At 33.5% G+C, this 22,946-nt stretch overlaps 4 protein-coding genes across 4 annotated transcripts; 3 read left to right on the top strand and 1 right to left on the bottom strand.

Moving 5' to 3' along the window:
• The first annotated feature begins 5,917 nt into the window (after positions 1–5,917).
• On the top strand, positions 5,918–7,509 carry LOC122607385 (two-pore potassium channel 5). Its single transcript, XM_043780349.1, has 2 exons — positions 5,918–6,948; positions 7,247–7,509. The coding sequence occupies exons 1-2, from the start codon at positions 6,005–6,007 to the stop codon at positions 7,395–7,397; spliced, it is 1,095 nt and encodes a 364-aa protein (XP_043636284.1). The 5' UTR covers positions 5,918–6,004; the 3' UTR covers positions 7,398–7,509.
• Positions 7,510–9,362: 1,853 nt separating this feature from the next.
• Positions 9,363–12,671, top strand: LOC122607694. Its single transcript, XM_043780718.1, has 4 exons — positions 9,363–9,860; positions 10,029–10,660; positions 11,497–12,012; positions 12,457–12,671. The coding sequence occupies exons 1-4, from the start codon at positions 9,575–9,577 to the stop codon at positions 12,580–12,582; spliced, it is 1,560 nt and encodes a 519-aa protein (XP_043636653.1). The 5' UTR covers positions 9,363–9,574; the 3' UTR covers positions 12,583–12,671.
• Positions 12,672–14,644: 1,973 nt separating this feature from the next.
• Positions 14,645–15,899, top strand: LOC122606556 (autophagy-related protein 8i-like). Its single transcript, XM_043779402.1, has 5 exons — positions 14,645–14,813; positions 14,904–14,959; positions 15,125–15,177; positions 15,472–15,590; positions 15,697–15,899. The coding sequence occupies exons 1-5, from the start codon at positions 14,774–14,776 to the stop codon at positions 15,795–15,797; spliced, it is 369 nt and encodes a 122-aa protein (XP_043635337.1). The 5' UTR covers positions 14,645–14,773; the 3' UTR covers positions 15,798–15,899.
• A 446-nt stretch (positions 15,900–16,345) lies between these two features.
• Positions 16,346–22,048, bottom strand: LOC122606555 (E3 ubiquitin-protein ligase HEL2-like). Its single transcript, XM_043779401.1, has 7 exons — positions 21,727–22,048; positions 20,922–21,227; positions 19,252–19,460; positions 19,120–19,168; positions 18,861–18,950; positions 18,685–18,747; positions 16,346–18,207 (listed from the first exon to the last, which is right to left on the bottom strand). Exons 1-7 carry the CDS (start codon positions 21,892–21,894, stop codon positions 16,615–16,617), a joined length of 2,478 nt encoding a protein of 825 aa, XP_043635336.1. The 5' UTR covers positions 21,895–22,048; the 3' UTR covers positions 16,346–16,614.
• Positions 22,049–22,946: the final 898 nt, after the last annotated feature.

Below are 22,946 nucleotides of genomic sequence, written 5' to 3'. Positions count from 1 at the left end.
GTGATCATTAGTGGTCCAATGTACACACTTTTGAGTTCTCCCCCTACTTCTCTTTATATCAAGTTATATATGTATATGTACTAATTATAGCTTCGTCTTTTACTTTTCTATTCCAAAAAGGCAGAAATAGTCACGAGATTACCGGTTATATCATGTACACATGGGGTTAAAACTTAAAAGTTTAACTTTATACACCGTTTGGACTTTGGATGACACTGTGGATAATCAGGCCATAAAAAATAACTAGCTATTGACCAAAAAAAGAAAAAGAAAAGGAAAGAGTTCAACTGTATCCGAGTTGCCTGAACAAAAATATTATCCATTTACATAGTTGTTATCTTTTAAAATATAGTTGTTATCTTTTAAAAGGATAGTTGGGACTTAGAAGCGAAGCATTAATTAGGAAAGTGGGTCGTATTATCATAAACATGAAGTTGGTTCGTATTGGGACAGTGAGTATGATCGATAATATATATACACTTATGAACCACACTTAACTTTATCCCATTTCTGCCTCAACTTTAAGTTAATTCTTTTTAAGTGATTTTGGAAAATTTTATATTTCTACATCAATTTAAGTACTTTCGTTAATATTAGTTCAATACGTAAACTTTCTTATAACTTTATGCATTTTTTAGATGCTTGTAATTAAGTGTCTATCAAGTTAAAAGAAATTACAAGTTGGTTTGAGGTTGTAAAAGAGATATGTAGAAATTCATATTATGTTTGTAGTGCTCCTACACATAATAATAACAATAATAATAATGATAATAATAATAATAATATTTAATAATAATAATAATAATAATAATTATTATTATTATTATTATTATTATTATTATTATTATTATCAATATTATTATTATAAGGATTTCATTCGATATATAAAAAATATTTTTATATAAAGTTGGATGCGAGTCTATATTATTATTATTATAAGGATTTCATTCGATATATAAAAAAAGTTTTAGATGTTGAACCGGATCACACGTATTATGTCATATTTCCCCGCGATGGACAAAGGATGGACATGAACATGTTATTGCCCTCCAAAAGACATTTTAATTTGACCATGATGTGGGATTGGTCGAATCCAAGCCCGTTGGAGGATGATTGACTCATTGTTGAACTCTAACCCAGCCAACAATAATGTTGATTAGCTGGCCTTTTTTATATCTTGAAATCCGTTCACCCATAAGAACAAGAACCGGGTATTGTAGCACCAGTCGCATACCATCTAGGTTTGTTACTGTTACTTATCTCTACTTTGTGAACTATGGTCTTTGCACTTTTACAACCTTTATTTTTTCAGACAAAATCTTGGAAGGTCAACCCCTTTAATTGCACAAATGTATGCTTGTTTGACCACTAACCATTTGATCCCCAAAACTTATATCTCCAATTTGTCACCTCTAATTATATCGTATGACTAAATAAAATAGCCAATTGACCTCAACAAGCACATTGCACAAAATGAACTCTAAAATGACCTCAAATATATTACTAACTAAAAATGTTTAGTTAAATTATATTCAACGGGTCATAATCACGAATGTTACAATAACTGCTAGAGTCCCTTACACGGACACAAATAAACAGGTGCTGAAAAAACTTCCCCTCGGAGAAATAATAAACTCTTTAGATCTTTAAAAACTAACGACGACTTAAATTCCTATATTTTGCTTATCTTATTACTACCCATGTCCATGTTGCTTCTACTCTTCCACTCCCTTCTTCTATGTAACTTTTTGTCCAAATATAATTCAGGTTTATGTGGTTTAGACCGGACTGAACAGAATTGCCCGATAGGTTAACAAGCCAGAATTCGGTTTTTGATTCTTTTAGATTTTTAGGTAAGGTCGGTCTTGTCCGTGTTTTGACCAGTACTCATCCTTACCACTTGTACAAAATCAAGATATATACGTTATAAAGTTATTTATGAAGCGGCTTCAGTTAGCCCCGAGCATGGGAAAACTGAAAACTAATATTAGCCAAATTATACATGTTTTGCATATTGATTTAATATTATTTATTTGTTCACATTTTAAGTCAAATTTGTGTAAATTTAGTTCCTTTTTATTTGCCTAAGCACTTTGTAGGTCAATTATGTGATTTGGATGCTTATGAAGCTAAAACGGAGCTAAAATATGCAAATGGCGATATAGAACGATGATAAAGTGAAATGGTGATATTCAAGAAAAGCGGCACACTTATTTATTTGAAGGATTTCTTTATTTTGTGGGGTGGAGCATCAAGTAGCAGCAGCAGCTCGCGCATAATACTACAGCAGCTCCCATTTTCAATTTTACAATTGAAGATTTTGGTTTGTCTTGACTTTGATCCAACACACACACACACAATACCATTCACCAAAAAACCCCTTATCTTCAATCATCTAATCACCATCAATCCATAATCATCTAAATATTCATCCACCCATCTTCATCTCTACCACTCTCTCTACAAAACCCACCAACCATTTTCATCTAAATAATGAAGAGTTGTCATATTTGACGATTTTGGGTCTTGGAGCATTGTGAGGGTTGAGGAAGAAGAAGATTTTCATCCATCTCATCCATTGATTTGATTTTGCATTTAAGGGTTGTATTTCTCTACTCTATTTTATTTTATTGTAAATAACATGGATATTTTATATGATAATATGATTATTTGTGCTTGTTTCCTTAATATGATCTGTGAGTAGTGTAATATGTGTTTGGCTAGGCATTAGAATGAGACTCACTTTGTGATAATATTGTTTAATTGATGGTTGAAGGTTGATTGTTTGTGATTTTGAGATTGTTGACTTTAAAAGTCATATTTTGACTAATTGATGAATTAGGATAACATGATATATACTAGTGCTTTGCAAATGACCGTTTGATTGAACTTGTATATGTTGGTGATTTTTCACCATGGTGTTTATGAACGTAAAACCATATGTTGCTTTTGGAGTCGATTAGTCAAATAAGATTTATAAATTAATAGGTTATAATTGCATTAAAACATGAGCGTCTAAATGTTTTTATAACTTGTTAGCTTGGTTTGGGTACATAAATGGGACACCAAATTGTATTTTAATCAAAGCCTCTTGAGTCATTTTTCTTGCTAAACGGTGGGAGTGGGGAATACTTGTGACCACAATACTCATTTTTACCGTTTCTGGTGATTTTAATGTCTAAATCTTTTATCGTAAATGACTGTCTAGTTAATTGAATTGGATAATTAAGTCACGCCATTTCTCAAGTATAAGTCAATAATCTCAAGTCATAAATAGTCAACCCGTTTGCATTGCTTTATTTTAGTCAACCATGGTCGTCACAATGTAGGAAAATTCGCCTAGCCAAACACTTTTGTTGATTATTGATTGTGTGTTTATTTTCCTTGCTTTAGTTTATGTTTGCATTTAATTTTCGTAGTTTAACTAAGTAATAAAATCTCTCTCTTTTTGAATTTAACAAAGTGCATTGCATTATCATTTTAATTTGCATAAAGTTTTCAATTCACCACTTCCTTGCCGATACCCGAGTCATATTTGTCATATACTTTTGTATTTGGTCATTTATTGATTTTCCATCATCTCATTTCATTTCCACCTCCCATTATTTATTGACTGTGACCCGTTGATTTCCGACGACGTCTTTCAGGCCCGCGCCAAAAACCCATGAACCTAAATAATTAAAACCCTAAAATCCTAGTTCCCATATATATACAAGGCTTGATTCTCCTCAAACTCAACATCATTGAAATCGTCATCTACTACGTTTCACCCAACGGGTGATCTACGTCGTCGTCTGCATTACCTTACCCAAGAAAGAACACATCTCCAACTTCTCCACGGCGCCCGATACCTACATCATATGTTGTTGGTGCTGCATTACCTATTTTTGCTCCTGTGGGTGACCAAATTCTAGTATATAAAAGGCCAAATAATCAACATTGTTATTGGGTGGGTTAGGGAACAACGAGATCTCGATCATCCTCCATTAGGTTTAGATATGACCCGTCTGGATCTAGCTATGGTCATAATAAAAAGTCCTCTTGTTGGCAATAACCTATCCATGTCCTGCTTCCTTGGCCCAGACTGGGACCACAAACCTATCTCGTTTACCTTTTTGTTAAAAACTACGGAGGCTGTGATCTGAAAAATTAACAAAATATGTTTGTGGGCCCATTTTGTGGCTAAGGAGGTCGTTTATAGACATGGACATATTATTGCCATGAAAAAGACGTTTTATTTTGGACCATGATCAAATCCGGACCGATCGTATCCGAACCAAATGGAGGATGATTGAATTATAGTTGAACCCTAACACAACCAACAACAATATTGATTATCTGGCCCTTTATATATTGAAAGTCGTTTTCCCACATGAGTAAGAACTGGGTAATGCAGCACCGTGACATATTGTGTAGGTTCCGGGGGCATGGAGGAGCTAGAGGTGTGTTCTTTCTTGGGTACGGCAATACCTAAGGTGGCGTGGATAACCTGCTGGGTAAAGATGTAGAAGATGACGTTTTCGATGATGTTGAGTTTGAGGAGAATGAAATATTTTGATATTTCAATCTAATTTTGGTTATAAATTTTGTAATTTTGTATATACCATGTTTTCCTTAAAAAAAACCGAAATTTTTGCAAAGGATTAATCGGTCAATCGGACCCGAGCGTGCATATACGATTTATATCTATATAATTATTAAAAAAGTAGTTAACCTAGCATTTTAAAGGCCTCTTCAAATTTAAAGCTATTTTTAAAATTTGCCACATAGGTTTTTATCCTATGTGGTATCCCTATAATTTTTTACAATATTTATCTCTATTTTATATATGTCTTTTACAAAATTCAAAAGCAAAGAAAAAAAAATCATAAACTGTATAAACTTAAAATATATACTTTTAAAATTGGAAAATATTTAGTTTTCAAAATAGTTATATTCAATCCTACGTATTATAAACTCTAACTATATCACATTTATCATTTGATATATTAATTTAGTTTTCTTTTTTATTATCTTTTTTTTGGTGATCATGTAAAAATAATTTTCTTTTTTATTTAATATAAGGTTTTTTTAAAAAAAAAAATTTTATAAACATGAAGGACTTTTCTCTTTAATTTTTATATATGTTCTTATTATTATGATTAAAGTTGAAGGAAATGTTCATCAACTTATTTGGTAAAAACCTCCATAATGCCCAATGAACATTTTAAAAATATTCAAGTGTAAACATCAATTGTTTTCATATTTATCTTTAATAACATTTTGATAGTGATATATTATACTCATATTTAACATTGTTTTATTTATATTCACATGCTTACGAAATTAATAAGAACAATCACATTGAACTAATTAAACAAAATATTTGATATTGTGTATGTCTACATCAAAACATTTAAATCAACACTAATTGAACAATAACTTATAATAATACGCGCATCGCGCGGGGTAAAATACCTAGTACAATATAAACAAGTTGGAATTCTGATAGAGTGACAGTGACTTTCAAGTTGTCCTACACCAATGAAGTGTCCAAGAATGATGTGTGGTCGAGTCATTTGCCAAGTCATAGATACTACAAGCCATTTCACTTCAATACTAACAACAATAATAATTCTAAGAAAGTTACAATGTGCTCTAAAACACATGTTAAGTTACTAAAAATAAATATCAAAATATGAATAATACATTTTTTGGAAGAATCTTTGTAGCTTTTTTATTTTCCGGAAAAAAGGTCTGTAATCTTAAAATTTATGGAAGAAAATATTGGTACTAAAATACACAAGTTAGAAAATCCATGATATGGATAATACAACATGTTATATATATTTTTTTGAAAGGTACAACATGTTATACATATAGTAATTAAAAAAATACTCTACTAATAATAACCAAAAGCCACCAATCATTAAACATAATAATAATAATACAATATCTTCTCATAACTCTGTCCCTCATCTTCCTCCCCAATTCCAATTCCAATTCCAATTCCAATATCCATAACATGGAATCAGACCCATTGCTACTTTATTCCCATCCAACCCAAAAACCCAACAACAATGATCCAAGCACATCCGACCCGGTTTGGCAACAAGCCGTCGTCTCTTTAAACCATTCAAGTTCAAGAAAAAAAAAGTTTCAAAGGTGCAAAACTGCACCCCAGTTAGTAGTTATGCCCGAAAACCCCCCGGGCATAACTACTAACCCAAAACCAAGTTCTGCATCCCTTGTTAGACAGGCTGCAGTTTTACTAGTCCTTTATCTTACTTTAGGGGTAACAATTTATTATTTTAACCGTGATCATTTTTCGGGTTTAGAAACACATCCTATAGTTGATGCATTATATTTTTGTATAGTTACTATGTGTACTATTGGGTACGGGGACATTGCCCCCGTAACACCTACTGCTAAATTATTTTCATGTTTTTTCGTATTAGTAGGTTTCGGTTTTATTGATATTATGTTATCTGGGGTAGTGAATTATGTTCTAGATTTGCAAGAAAATATGTTAATGAATAGTTCTAGAGTTGATCATCCAATAGAGACAAAGTTTTCGCCTATAGATTATATATATGATTTTGCAAAAGGGAGAATTCGGATTAGGCTGAAGGTTTGTTTAGCACTATGTGTGGTTCTGTTAAGTATTGGAATTGGGACTTTTGTGTTGTATTATGTTGAGGATTTGGGTTGGGTTGATTCTTTGTATTTATCGGTTTTATCGGTTACTACTGTTGGTTATGGAGATAGGGCTTTTAGGACACTTCTTGGAAGATTGTTTGCATCTTTTTGGCTTCTGTTTTCTACACTTATGGTGGCGCGGGCTTTTTTGTATCTAACTGAGGCTAGAATTGATAAGAGGCATCGTAGATTAGCGAATTGGGTTTTGCATAGGCAAATTACTGTTAAAGACTTGCTTGATGCCGATATCAATAACAGTGGCTTCCTCAGGTTAATTCTCATTGATTTTATCGTTTTCTTACATTAGGCGTTTGGTTTTGTCTATTGGGTCTTTTGGGTATACCTTATTTTAACGGCTTATAACTTAAGCTTATAGGCTAATAAACACTAAGCTCAATTTTATAAGCTCGTAAGTCATTTTATATAAGTTTATTAGCCTTTTCAAATTGCAATAAGCGCGTACTATAAGCTTATAGCATACAATTTTCAGTTTATATGGGTTATCCATTTTAAATGGGAATTAGTAGTAGATAGTTTATGATTTTTGAAATTGTTGTGGTGAATGCAGCAAAAGTGAATATATAGTGTTTAAGTTGAAAGAAATGCAGAAGATAGAAGAAAGGGATATAATGGAGATATGCAATCAATTCAGCAAGCTTGATAGTAGCAATTCTGGCAAGATAACAATGCGTCGTCTCATTGCAGGTCGCAGCATTTAATTTATTTCTTATTCATTTCAACCAATTATCAAAAAGATGTATAGGTGGTTGTGACTATTTGTAAAGAGACTTATGGTATATATGATTTATGATTATTAGTTGGGTTTGTGTATATGGCATGAGGGTTAGTTGTAATGAAAACATATTGCATATCTCATGAGAGGGGATTGAGACGACAATATTTTGAATTTTTTTTCCACCTGTATAAATTCTCCGTAATAAGGTTATGGGTGCAAAATCTATAAGGGCGAACGGTCTACCCCATGAACTAAGCCGGTACTGATTGGTCACCGGGTTACATACCATACCGTCCATCCGGTACTTATTGGAAAATGAAGTATTTGAACCAACCGCCTCACCGGGTTCCAAATTCTAAAGAAAGTACTCATATGTATCCGTGTCTACTCCCATTTTATTTCATTCATGTTGGTAAATGGTTCCATACTAGTGTGGAAATGCTGAGGAATAAAAAGCTAACTTGAAGCCCATAAATTGAAAGCTAATTTTTATTTGGTCTCTAGTCAAGTTCATTTTCCAATTCTCTTTTTTGAGTTTTTGTTTCAAGTAAGACTGTACGAGTATTAGATAATCAATTGAACTAAAAATTGGATATTTTTGTTATTACTTTGGTTATGAGTCCTTGTTAGCAAGAGCGTTGGCAACTTGGCATTACTTGATTATTATTCTGTATCTTTCAAATGACACATAAACATTACCAAACAATACCTTATTGCATAAATACAAACGTTAGGTGGACCAAACCCCAAGACAAACCTTAACATATGACACTCCAATCCAATCCAGATAATGTGTTTCATTTCTACGTTTCAATACCCACACATTAATTCCCTTGTGATGTATTATCAAAGCAGAATAATTGACATGACCAAGCTTAATATAGTAATTTAATATTCATAGGTTGCAACCTTTACAATCATTCTAATTAACTCCTTACGTTTGTAGAGTGAATATTTGGTATTTTGTATGAAGCTTAGCAAAGGGAAAACTATAAAATAGTCATTGAGCTCTAATAAAATTTTCATGAGAGTTTATTTTTATGGTTTTAAAAACAGCTAGTGATGAAATTTGTAATTTTTAATTTATTTACAAAATTGTTCCTGTGTTTGTAGAGCACATGGACGAGTTTTTTAATATTCCCTTTAAGCTAAATTTTGCTCAAGGCAATAATTTGAAAACAAGTTTTCAAGACGGTTGATCTGGTTAAACCGGTTGGTTCAATAGGTTGACTAAAAATACAAAAGTAATACTTTTTTTTTTATAGTTAATTTCATATATATCCATCCTAAAGCATGAAATATCATATTTACCCAAACATTGCTTTACGACCATTGTACATCATGCATTGAAAACTTGTAATTTGGGTATATATGATATTTAGAGGGTTTAGGAAGGGGATATTTGATATTTGCCCTTTTTTGGATGATCCGGACCCGGTCGCAAAGCCTTTTGTCAAACACTTTTACACATAAAACTGCTAATGCATCCAATATTCAATAATACCATTGTTCGATCACATGAAATTTGTCTAACTTAATATTTTGGTCGTGATAAGATAAAAAAAAATAAATCAAAGGGTGACTGTGTTACTTTTATTTAGTAAGTTACAGTTGGGATGACTTTACAAACAAATACTCGTATGCATTCTTGATGAATATTTGTCAATTTATAACAACATTTTCACACACGCCTAAATTAATTTAACCCATAAGTATAAACATTGGCACCAATAATAATAAAAGCCATAAATATAACACCATTAATATAACACGTTTTAACCATACAAAAATGGTGAAAACCAAAGACAAAATAAGTAAACTTTAAAACAACATTTATCCTTTTAGTATTTCAATGAGTTGGAAAACAACAGTTTTTAGTTTTTTTTTTTTGAAAGGTAACCTTATTAGTTCGAATAACTTTGGCTCCATCCCATAAACAGAACATTAGAAAAAAGATAACAAGAATAAAAATAACACATTTACATAGTGAATGAGTGAGTGGTTTGCCGGAAAAGTAATGTCCGGCAAGTGTATGCATCACTATACTACTTTTTAAATGGACTTAAAAAACACATACACTGCACATTCATTCATATTTTTCTAAGTGTTTAACTACAACAACTTTCACCAACTTTCATTTGTATTCTTAGAGGTTGGCAAATGACATTCAATATGATAAGAAGATATGTGCTAGTGATATCATGGTTACTAGCTACCATTCAAGTCTCTATTGTTGTTGGGGTTTCTCTTTCGATTGCCGATTTTGGAGATGTAGATTTAGCACCAACATTGGCTTCTAAAACTTCTGCTGTTGGTGACCCTGGAATGAAAAGAGATGGACTAAGAGTTGCTTTTGAAGCATGGAATTTTTGTAATGAAGTTGGTGTTGAAGCACCTTCTATGGGTAGTCCTAGAGCTGCCGATTGTTTTGATCTCGTTTCGGGTGGTAATTATTAAGTATTATTCTTTCATTCTGTTTTCATACTAAAAATAACCAATTTTGATAAACATTCTACAAGCTGTTGAGAAATGCTTATCTAACAAACATTTTGTAGACTGAATAAGCAATGACAATAGCTCTCTTGATTCTGAATGTAGTTGTGTGTCTTGATAGGTAAAGATGGATATCGCTTAGATCACAAAGTGAGTGAAGACGATAACCGGCTAGGTATAGGTGACTCGTTTTCTGGATTAAGTCCAAAAGCACTTGATGACCCAGACCTTTATGCAGCCGCGAAAGAGGTTTATCTTGGCAACCTATGCCAAGTGGCTGAAAATAACACAAACCCATGGCAGTTTTGGATGGTCATGTTAAAAAATGGAAACTATGACACCACTTCAGGACTATGTCCACAGGATGGTAAAAAGGTGCCACCATTCCCCCCGGGCCGATTCCCTTGTTTTGGAAATGGGTGTATGAACCAACCCATTTTAGCCCATCAGCCAACATCCATCACTTGGTCTGGGCCTAATAAAACGGTCATTGGATATGGGTCAGATTCTGTTCCTGTTATGCAAGGCGGTTTCAATGGCACGTATGATTTAGGCCCGGGGACCGGTGGTGGTGGCAATGTTTCATATTTTGAAGTAACTTGGAAGAAAAGAGTTGGAGTTGGTAGTTGGGAGTTTAACCATAAACTTAAGACATCAAAGTCTTACCCATGGCTGATGTTATACCTTAGAGCTGATGCAACCAAAGGCTTTTCTGGTGGATATCACTATGACACAAGAGGCATGCTTAAAACAGTATGTTCACTACTTTCTTTCTGTTTATATTAATTTTCTATATTAAGAATTTTATATTTTATATAGTATCTCTATATTTAATAATCAACTATACGCATTCTGGTTGGATACTTGGATGGTTAGGACATTAGCGGTGCACACTTTTCACATTATTTTTCTCGTAAGTCCTTTGCCTAGTGTCTCTTTTTTCCGTCTCGCCTTGGACCCATTAATCCTCAAGATCACCCATGGATTCTGTCATTTTGGTTCATAAAGTGTTATTGAAGAGAATATCGATGTATTTGCCTTAACCATGAAAAAAGAATATGAGTAGTGCTTGTTGGGTCACCAAACAATTGAAAAGATTGACATGTTACTGACTTTAGTAGTACATGTATTATTAAGCATAACATGCAATGGGCCAGGATCAGTGTGCCCTGAGTCTCATGGGTAGACAGGTAGAATGTTTCTACCTCATTTAGTTTTATCTTATTTCCCTTTTTTCCCAAAACATTTTTGTGTTGGTTTTGTGTTTATTTTAAAAAGAAACCAATGGGTCAATGACCATGTCAGTCTTTTTCTGAATGGGTTCTATTTTGAGTGACAGTGAACTTGAAACTGATAGATTAGTTGGCCAAAATTCAGATACCACGAGTTCAAAATACAAAGATACAAATAACATTGAGTAGTTAGTGGACTTATAAATGAATAGTGAGTTAGAATGAAGGTCCAACTTTGAGTTTGTTTGGTCAAAATGCAGCCAAACCTCAGTCAACTCGGTCAAACTTGGTCTTTCACTTTTTTGTAACAAATTCCCCTGGACTAAACCGTAACGTATGTTGCATCTCTCTAAACAGCTCCCAGAGTCCCCAAATTTCAAAATGAAACTGAGTCTAGATGTGAAGAAAGGTGGTGGACCAAAGAGTCAGTTCTATTTGATCGACATGGGGAGTTGCTGGAAAAACAATGGAAAACCTTGTGATGGAGATGTATTAACCGACATTACAAGATACAGTGAAATGATCATAAATCCCGAGACCCCAGCATGGTGCGCCCCAACCGGGCTTGGAAACTGCCCGCCTTACCACATTACTCCCAACAACACAAAGATTTTTAGAAATGACACTGCAAGATTCCCATATGGGGCTTATCATTATTATTGTGCTCCTGGGAATGCAGAACACTTAGAGAAACCATACAGCACCTGCGACCCGTATAGCAATCCACAGGCACAAGAAATTGTACAGCTGCTGCCTCATCCGATATGGGCTGAGTATGGGTATCCCACAAAACAAGGAGATGGGTGGGTCGGGGATGCCAGGACATGGGAGCTTGATGTTGGTAGCCTCGCTAGTAGACTTTACTTTTATCAGGTAAATTTTACTAGTAAGTTACATTTATAATGAACTCTGAGCTGGTAAATTGGGTGGGTTGGGTAATCAGGTTGAGTTGAGTTGGGCCAATAACAGTTGGTTTATAAATATATTTACAAAAGTGATAGTTTTTCAGTAAAGTATGCGTTGGACTATCGATAAACTATATAACCTTTATCGGGCATTCATAAATTAATGGGTCAGAAAGGGTCGTGTCAACATGACCCAAAATAGTTAATGCATCAAATATTAGAAAAATGAATACACTTTAGGAGACCGTTGACCCGTATGACACAATTCAGTTTTAGCTATGTTCTTTGTTTGGCTTATTAGATAAAATAACACAGATCAGCCCATCTACAAATAAATGGGCTGAAATTGCCACCTACGAATCGCTACAATAATATAATTCATAAGAACTTGGTATATGATGAACTAATGTAGGATCCAGGAACTAAAGCTGCTAAAAGGGTATGGACATCACTTGATGTAGGAACCGAGATATTTGTAAGCGACAAAGACGAAGAAGCAGAATGGACAGTGAGCGACTTTGATGTTATCATTACATAACACACATCGGATGCTAATTGCAGTATGTAATCCGATTAACAAACAAGCAATCTTTAAAAAGAGAATTTGATGCAAAGATATAACAGAAATGTCTCTTATTATATATTAGTTAGGCTGCAACTTTTGTTTTTTCAAAACAAAACCACTTCTTGCAAATGGGACAGTCTAAAATTAGTAAAACCCTTTTACTTTAGACATTGCATTGCAAAACAAACACACCTTTAATGTTGAGATATGTCATTTGCATATGATGTCTAAAATTACTCGAAATGTTTTTAAGTAGGGACTGCACAAATAGAAAGTAATTAGGTTTATGTTCTGTTGGAGCCTATTACCATTTACCAATGGTCTATTTCATTTCTTCACTGGCCTTAGTGAGTTAGTGTAGGTTTTGTTAAGATTTTTCCTCTTATGAGCTTGGTTGATCCCATTCACTTTCAGGGCAAACTAATTTTAAAACAACTCGTTTTGTAAGCTTAAAGTTATAACGGATGAATTTCCATGACCACTAAAAAATTTATGTCAAAAATAAAACTTATGACCTCTACATTAATAAATAAAAAGTAAGTAATATTCCAACAACACATTTTGTATTCACAATACTACATGTTTTATATGTTGTATACTACTTATTAAAACGTGTACAATTGTTGTTTGTGGCTAAAAAAAACATGTATAATTGTTGTTTGTGGCTAAATATTTTTAGTGAGTATATCACCCTCCCATTAGAAAACACAAGTTTGGAAATGGATGTAGAGTCACGCACTGATTTAGCTTTGCAAAATTCAATATACGGCGAGACATCAAGATATGCAAAAACTCTGAAGATGCCATCAAACATTAAAACAATCAAAACGAAGTTTCACTTTATTGTCACATGGTTTTTTTAAAGTTAATTCACATATGAAAAACGTAATAAAAGTTTATCCGAGAAAAAATATATATTGTTGAAAACATGTAAAAAAACAATATTTGATATGTTCACGAGTAAAAAGTAAATGTAAACACTTTCATTTATATGTGTATAATATTTCAAGTTTTATTTTTCTCTTTCAAATGAACTTAATTACATGTAATTTAATATGCACATATTTGCGAAAGACACGAGTTGACTCTTGATCAAGTTTCGATCCCTTATGAGAGTGAGAATCGTCAAAGTGTACTCTTCAATTTGGAAGACACTCTATCAAAGCAACGGATATATGATTGTTCAAAAAAAAAAAAGGCAACGGATATACTAAGACCGTTTCCAAATCTTTTGATGGCCATCCCCCAAATTGTAAAGTTTGAAAATCCATTCATTGTCATGAGTGAGGATAGCTAGTACAATATTGGTTTTGTGATAATGTGATTTTGGTCTTGATTGAGAAGTGAAGTCTTGTTCTTGTGAAAAAAAATGTGCATTTTGTGACTATAATCTAGTGAATTAATTTTGTAATTTCAAAAGTTAGTAGAAAAGGCTTGCTTAATGAATCATAAAAAAAAAGTATAAATGAGGTTTTTTATATTCGAGTTGCAGAAAAAAAAAATATAAGTAAATCTTTTTAACTCAAATATATGTGATTTAATCAAAAACATATTAAGGTCATTTCCGAACTTTTTACTGTTGACTCGTAAAATTGTAAAATCTAACTACTCATTCATGTCATGTACAGTGAGGGTAGCTACTACAATGCGAAAACATAAAAACATTAATCGATAAGTTAAAAAAGTAAATCTTTTTAACTCAAATATATGTGATTAATCAAAAACATATTAAGGTCATTTCCGAACTTTTTACTGTTCACTCGCAAAATTGTAAAATCTAACTACTCATACTGAGGGTAGCTACTACAATGTGAAAACATAAAAACATTAATCGATAAGTTTATACATACCTAGAAAACGTAACACTAATCCATAAATTTACGATTTATAGATTTACAATTTACAAACTTACGAGTTACGACTACAAAAAGTCAAAAACAATATTTCTGATTTTGGGCCTTATTGTTATTAGCCCAGCCCAATTAATTGTTTTATAATTCTTTGTTTCTATAAATATTGAAAAAGAATAGAAAAAAGAAAGAGGTTAGCGTGTCGTCTTTATCCAAAATTCAAGCCTTCACTTTGATTCGATTGATACCAAAAAACAACAATAAAAAAGTCTATAAATCTAAAACAGAAACTAAAACCAAAATAAAAAATTCAGATGGGAAAATCAACTTCTTTCAAGAGCACTTTTTCATTCGGTTTGTTAGTTTATTGTTATTAATATTCCTTTTTACATATTAATTTTTGTCATCAAAATTTCTGATTAAAATTAATTTGTAAAATCGCAGAACAAAGATGCCAAGAATCACAAGATATAATTGCCAGATATCCCGATCGTCTACCTGTAATTAATTCATTATTCTTTTTATTATCGATTATATTCTTTAAATTACATACATATATACTTGATAGATTTCGTTTTTAGCTAAAAAAAAAAAGTAATATTTTGAATTATTAATAAATTGATAGTAAATTATTTTTAACTTTCTAAAATTTACTGTTTCTGCAGGTGGTAGTGGAAAGATATACAAAAACTGACTTACCTGAGATGGATAAGAAAAAGTATGTTAGTTAGTTTCTACTTGAATGTATGTATATATAAATTGCTTAAGCATTAACATGATGTAAAATAGGATTCCGCGCTAGATTATTGTCGTAAATATAGAACGGATAAAATTAAGGAATTGTTGGCCATTGCGTTTTGAAGTTGATTATCTAATCGTTGAATTAAGGATTTTAAGAATACCACATAGCTTTAAAACACAATGCCTAACATCCTATTGAATGTGATACATAGATGGATAAACGCTTTCTTGGTCACTGTTGAATTTATCGTATTTCTTTTTTGTTCACCAGATATTTGGTGCCCCGAGATATGTCAATCGGGCAATTTATTCACATACTTAGTGGGAGGCTTCATCTGGCTCCTGGAAAAGCTCTATTCATATTTGTGCAGAATACATTACCTCAAACATGTATGATTTTGGATAATTATAAATATTATATATTGTTAGGCGCTATATATTAGTAGTTGGATTTGAAACGCAATGACTAACTGATTGAACAACGGTTATTTTGCAGCTAGCTTGATAGACAGCGTTTATGAATCATTTAAGGATGATGATGGTTTCTTATACATGTGCTACAGCAGTGAGAAAACCTTTGGTGGCATCATGAATTAACTCTAATTTGTATTGTTTTTTCGTGCATCTGCTGTTAATCTGCACTTTTTATTGATGTAAAGTGAAATAATCAACTGTTATTACAAATACTGTGTTTCTGTATACGGTGCCACGGATTATGTGTTTATATTGTTTCTATAATATTCAAGCAGTGGCTTCTTCCAGAAACACCCATGACCTTTTTCGAAGGCACGTGCCAAGGATCCTTGAAATTGTAGTGTGGTGAAAATTATACATCCCTAGAGACATCAGTTGAAGCTCGTCTTCATCTTCTTTTTTTTTCATCTATGACAAACTCCACACAGTTGAAGTTCTTGAACACATCAGTTACAATATTATGATATTGACTCTGCAACCTGTCAGATGAACTAAAAGTATGAATGTATGACATACCTTTTACACGTAGAAAAAACGTTGGAAAAGATATAAATCCGCCTGCAAAAATTTCACCATCCTATGCAAAAAAACTAAACATTGGTCGGTTTGACAGAGGCAAACACAATAACAAATATGTAGATAATGCATTTCTAGTTTCAAATATGTGGATATGATAACAAATAACACATGATAAATAATTTATTGCAACGACCAATCTACCGAACACCAAAATCTTCATAAGCCATCTTGGGCAATATTTCGTTACAAACAAAACCAACTTCAAATTCAAAGTGAGATTGAAAACCAAGTTTTGTCTATCAACAGTTGTCTGCTGCCATGTTAACAACATACATATCTTATATCCCATCAAAAAAGAAAACATCCAGACACATTGCTTCCATGGCACTTAAAATATGGAAAAGAACCCGCTTACTCATCACTAGGGTCTTTTCTGATCTTTTACAATTAGCTTGTGGCCTCCACCATTGCGCCACACACCTCGCACTGGTAATCCATTAGGGTCCAGGTCTTGCTTTCCATTTGGTGCCCCATCTGCCTCTGTGGAATCAACAACACCATTAGAACTTGTAGAATCAAGGATTGAAGCCATGGAACCATTACCAAGACGCTTCCTTAGAAACTTTGACATTTTCTTCTGTTTCTGCTTACTTTTCCCTTCTCCTGCATCACCACCCCCACCACTGCCACCTTCATTCTTGGGTGGCTTTAAAACAAGTTGAACACCAGGTGAAGCTCGATCGTCAACCTCTGCTTTCGATTTCCCTTTGTTAGCGACCCGATATCCATCTTTTGAAAGCGTCTCCACCTCCTCGTCCAGCCTGTAGTTTGATTGTAGTTCTCGAACCGTGCTTAAGATGCTATTTGTCAACTTGTTTGTCGAACTGTTCTCGCCGGCAGAAACAGATTTCCCTTTATTGTTCCGACCATTACCTTTTGGGCCATTCACATTTCGATTCAGGCCACTCACGGCTTGATTGGCATTGTAGACTGCCATAAGCTCTTTCTCTTTACCGGGATCGGGTAAAAGCCGAGCCAAATCAGGAACTAGATCAGACAATCCAAACTGATCCACATATACCAGATAAGTCTCTGCATTGATAACACCTTGCCGATATTCTGCAGACACTTGTTTAAAATCAGCATACTTATCCTGATCATGATTCAAACCCTCGCGAATTTTTTCCACCATGGATTTGTTTGCAGCATATACTTCTTGCACACTTTTTGTACTCGGTGCATTTACCGGCGCAGTTCGCATCTGCAATGCTGAAACTGGAGGAAAATCAGATGCCGAAACTGGAGGAAAATCAGATCCTGAACCTGTATCAACCAGATTAGGAGCCGACGTTGAATGGCTGATTTTGCTTGTGCTCTTCCATGTGCTAGAACTTGAAGACGCGACAGCCGGCGGGGCTAGGACTTGAATCGGGTTAACTGTAGACTTTCTTTGACCAGGTATGACCAATGATCCGGTGTTTGCAGGTCTGGAAACTGAACTGGACCCGGTGTTCGCAGGTCTAGAAACTGAACTTGATGAAGATTGATTATTACTTGCACGGGCTGCAGCTGGCCAAGCATGACCAGTGTTCAGGACATTGATCTTTTTTTTGTTTTGTCTACGTAAATTGTCTGCCATGGTGTTCCTTGGCAACCCATCAGGCCTTTGAGCACTAGCACTGGCGACAGTAGAAAGTGGTGGAAAGGCAGATTCCTCAAGTGGTGTGTTCCTAGGTCCATGTGACACAGCATTAAGATACCTTGAAGGTGTTTCAGCATCTGTGTCAAGTGCTTCAAGAGATTGGATTAATGGATCAAAACCATTTGCATCAGCATGATCAGAAACAATAGAAGATGATGCTTCTGGATATCTAGCATTTGCATCAGCTGTCTGAAAGCTAGCTTCGATAGCTTCAGATAGTTCAGCTTCAGAGAAATCACGTTGAAATGTATTTCTTCTTCCACGTCTATTATCTTGTTCATTGCTTCGCCGATATGTGAAGCTGGTCGGTATCTAAGAACCAAAAAAGAAGGAAATTAAAAATACAAAGAATGCTGAAATTATAAGAATTGGTCACAACGTAAATACAGACCAGCAATTCTCAATCAATCAATAAGTGTTAAAGCGTCAATTTATTTCACTCAAAAAAGCTAAATTTCGTCAAAAAGGTGTGACATATCTCCTAAACAGGTCAACTAGGTAAAACAAAAGAATAGCGAAAAGTACATGTCAAATTGGTCAAAACGGTTAAATTTCGTGTTAAGTCATTTTCAATGCTTACACCATCCTAGCCATTCATTACTCTAATAATTGTTTCTTATAATCATAGATAACACATAAAATATTTATATAAGAAACAAGAGGGCAAGTGTGGATCAACCCAACACATCACATTTTACCCATAAGTAGGAATCAATATACTTGAGCCAAACTACTTTTAATGTTAACCAACCAAGTTATACAAGCATAGGTACAAAATACAAGTCAAACCTGTAGAGCAGCATTACGCTGCGATCGTGACATATGACCCCCATGCTCTTGAGCATTGTGCCTCTAGATTTAAAAGAACAAAATATATAAATAAAGTTAGAAATTAAAGCCTGCAATTGTTTTGTTATTTATTTGTCTATTTGTCATGGGTAAGTGGAAATATTTAGCTTAGTTACCTTCATTTCAGCTTCAGACGTAAAAACAATGAACTTCTTGGAAAGGCAAGCCTCATCCTCACACAAAAAATGCTCTCCGCGGAAATGATTCTGCAAAATGCTAGCATGATTTATCAAAACATGGAGAAATGATAATTGCACGTTCTTTTACTTCTACCACGAGGAGAAGAAAGTAATCAGCCATGAAAATGATATTAATTAATTGAATTCTATAACGGTTCATATACAGAAACATTTTAATCTAAAAAACCCAACTTGCCTCCAAGTCATCATAATTCTTGTAATACTCATATTTACCAGGGTTTTGTCTGCAGGGTCGAAAAAATGAACGGTTCAGAAGCCATGTATTATAAAGACGGATGATGGCGGAAAAAATGTAAGGCCATTTTACCTTCTGCATATATGACAATTGAAATGTTCAGTATTCATATGTGTGTAAAGCTCGTTATCTCCATAAAATGGTGTTCTGCAGAATTCACATAGAGGATGTCCCTGGAAGCCACCTCTTTCACTTTCGGTTCCATCGACTTCCGAGTCACCTGTATTTATATGCTGCCTCAACTGTGCTTTTGAATAAAGCTTTTGTTCGCAAATAAATACCTGATGTGTTTTAGATGTAGAAAATGAGTTCAGACAATACAATAATCTCAGAAACTCTGGTAAAGAAGGTAAAGTTATAACTTCAACAAATAGAGTATTAAAGAAAGTCAAAAAAAAACTGAAAGTCGCATGAAGATATATGAATCTTGACCAGCTTTATAAGAAAGATCAAAAGTTGCCTTTCAACTAAACCAACAAATCATTCCTTCACACGTAACTTTCAGGTGCTAGCGATGAAATCTTTTCTTGATAAGCTGGTTATAGTCATTTTCCATAAACTCATAGGTTTCTGATCTAATAAATTACATCCATTAAAAAAATGCTAATACTCTACAATATATGCTCCCATTTTTGTTTGGCTAAATATTCGTCAGTATTATACATTTTTTCAGCAAAGCTTTTGTATATGATTGTCTAACTTCAACCCGAACTGCATATCCAATATGCATTTACTACTTCCAGATGATGTAGACAAGAATGGATAAACGTTCCAAAAATGTGAATATGAAACATGGGATTTAAGGCCTGCAAATGTCTACACCAGAAAACAGAAAAGATGTGAATCTTGGAAAATTAACAAAGAGATGTTACCGTGGAACTTATTTCATCTTCGTCATAATATTGTTTCAGAAATAAGTGAAGGATCTAGTGTTTGAAAAGATAGAGGTCTTGCCACATGAATAACTTATTAGCTATGAGCCTAAGAAGATGCAAACATGGTTGACTGCAACGAGTGAAAATGTGCACTAAGATACTCTTTTTTAAAATAAAAAGAGTAAAAATTATGTTTGTCCAACTTCTTTTTCAGAAAAAAGAACAAGAAATATTGTATGCATTTGATGCCAACGAGTCAACAACTAATATAGCAAAAATGGACCGCCAGACTTGTCAAACTATATCAACCATGATTACTATCCAGTCACCCAGACATATTACACATATACCCTATGGATACAAGTGCTTCTACAGTTCTGCCTGATACCAGCGTATTGATATTGAAGATAGGATCCATACAGGAGTTCCATTTCAAGAAGTTAAACTGAAGTTGACCTTGAAGCTAAAATGTCCATATCTTACCCAAGATGCAAACACCAACATTTTAAGCACTAAAAGGCCCCATCTGAGTATGTTCTATAGACACTATGTGTTTCTTATCGTACCATGTATCTCCAAATTTGCAAATTTAACTAGAAATTAAGTTTCATCAATCTAGCATCATCCAGTGGCTGAATAATCCCCATTAAGGACACCACTAATTTGTGAAATTTACACTTCTATTAATCGCATAATGGGAATCACTAAGATTAGCAGGTCTCTCTTTTAGAAGACTCGGCTCATAGAGACCACAAGGGGAGAAGAACATCATACTACAGGTTCATAAGAATTATAAGAGCATGCAAATATATATTTGATATAAAACATAAAACAAGTTGAACAAGATAGGGAGGACAAAAAAGCAACCTTTCTTCCTTCCAAGCACAAGCTGCACATGCACAAATTATGCTGGTGGAACAGATGTCCTTTAAGTTGACCAATATTATGAAACCGAGCTTTTCTTTTTGATCCATTGCCAGCATTGCCCACCTCAGCCTTATCACAAACACTACAAGAAAGCCTACACATGGCCTTGATCATTTTATATTGATCCAAATCATCAAAAAATGCCTGCGTATCTTCATGATACCAATATCGTCCAGATCGACCTTCCTTAGGTTCAGATGAGAACACCGAGAAATCATTTATATTCTTAGTGTAATCGCCTAACGCCTACAAAATTAACACACTTAACGTAAATTCATAAACCATCAAACACACACATGTATGCATCGGATGTAAAATTTAAAGTTTAAGAACACTAAAAATACATCAAATTCCCACATATAATTCTCAAAGATGCGCTCAAATACGTACAAGCATTACAATATCCAACAAAGCTTACTACTTTGCTCTATCCGACGCACAATGCAACACTAAACGTCTAAACATCTAATACTTTTATTTATTCATAAAACTAACTAAAAATATAAACAAAAATTTGTGGAACTTATAGATGCATAATATCACACAATGTATCTTGAACAAATGCAAAGAGCAAAAACAGCATAATCATGATCTATATATATTATTCCTTTTTTCTACACATATTTGATATATATAATATATGTGAATATGATATATTTTCCTTTTTCTTAATTTAAACTTTTTGATCTATATATACACACATATAAAAATATATATATAGATATAGATATAAGAAATTAACAACCTTGGTGACAAAAATCACTTTAGACTCAGTTTTACAAATACAGCAGCAGTTATCGCTACAGATGAAGCGAAGACGAGCAACACATGTAGAACAGACATCTTTATGTCCGCAGATTCCGTACGCAACCCATTCTAAGCTATCCGCACACACAGCGCAAGTATCATCCATATTCTGTATGTATATGTGTATCTATATGTTAGATTTTGAAAAGATCGGTGAAGATGATGGATGTTGATTTTGAGGATTTTGCGGCACAGCTATTTTAGGGTTCGTACGGTAGTTTAATGTCAATTTTGGGGATTTTTTTTTGTATTTGATTTGATCCGGGTTCAAATTTGGTGTCTTGCTTTTTTATAAGTTAAAATAAAATTATTTTAAGTAATAAAAATAGCCGAGGGTAAAAGAATTGTTTATTGGGATTAATAAGAGTTACAAAGCCGGGTCTTCGAAAGTATACTCTCAATGCCGTTTTTTATAGGTTTGGGGTCCTAATATGGTTTTTAACGGTATATGGATGAAGTTAATATGTAGACAAGTCTTACCCTTATCAAAGGTAGAAAAAGATCTCCAGTCTTACTGGGCATGAGAATCGAACTCATGACCTCTGTTTCCAGAGCCGAGTCTTCAAAACTATCTCGTATCTAAACTTGTTATCTAAAGATCGAATATGCAATTCGATTTTTTGAAAAAGTTGAATGTCTAAATATTTGGATAGTGATATTTGAAAATTTTGGATATATCCGAAAAGCCTATTTTTTTAATAAATTTTTCAATAATTTTTATCAAATATTCGAAAATATCTAAAAATACCTAGAAAAAAAATATCTCAAATATCTCTCTTTTTCTAAGTTTGGATATTCAATTTCGTATATACCTAAAATTTCCAAAGATCCGAATTTCAGATAACCGAAATATGGATATGTATATCGGATAGTAAAAGTCCACTCTTCAAAATTTCGAATATCTAACTTTAAATCCCCGTAATTGAAACATGAGGTTTCTGTACCTAATAATTTTTATAAAAATTGTTCCATTCTATTAAAAACTTATAAAATTCTAATATGCAAACTACTACTATTTTATTTTATTTGTTACTAATTACTACATTAATGTATCTTTTTTATTATTGATTAACTATATATCTATTTCTAACACTATAATCAAACTTAATAAACGATTGCATTTTACCCACATATCATGGGTGAGATTCTCTAATGTCA

This window comes from Erigeron canadensis, chromosome 7 (assembly GCF_010389155.1).
Source record: "Erigeron canadensis isolate Cc75 chromosome 7, C_canadensis_v1, whole genome shotgun sequence".
In the NCBI taxonomy this organism is placed as follows: Eukaryota; Viridiplantae; Streptophyta; class Magnoliopsida; order Asterales; family Asteraceae; genus Erigeron; species Erigeron canadensis.
This window is presented reverse-complemented; position numbering and strand designations above follow the sequence as displayed.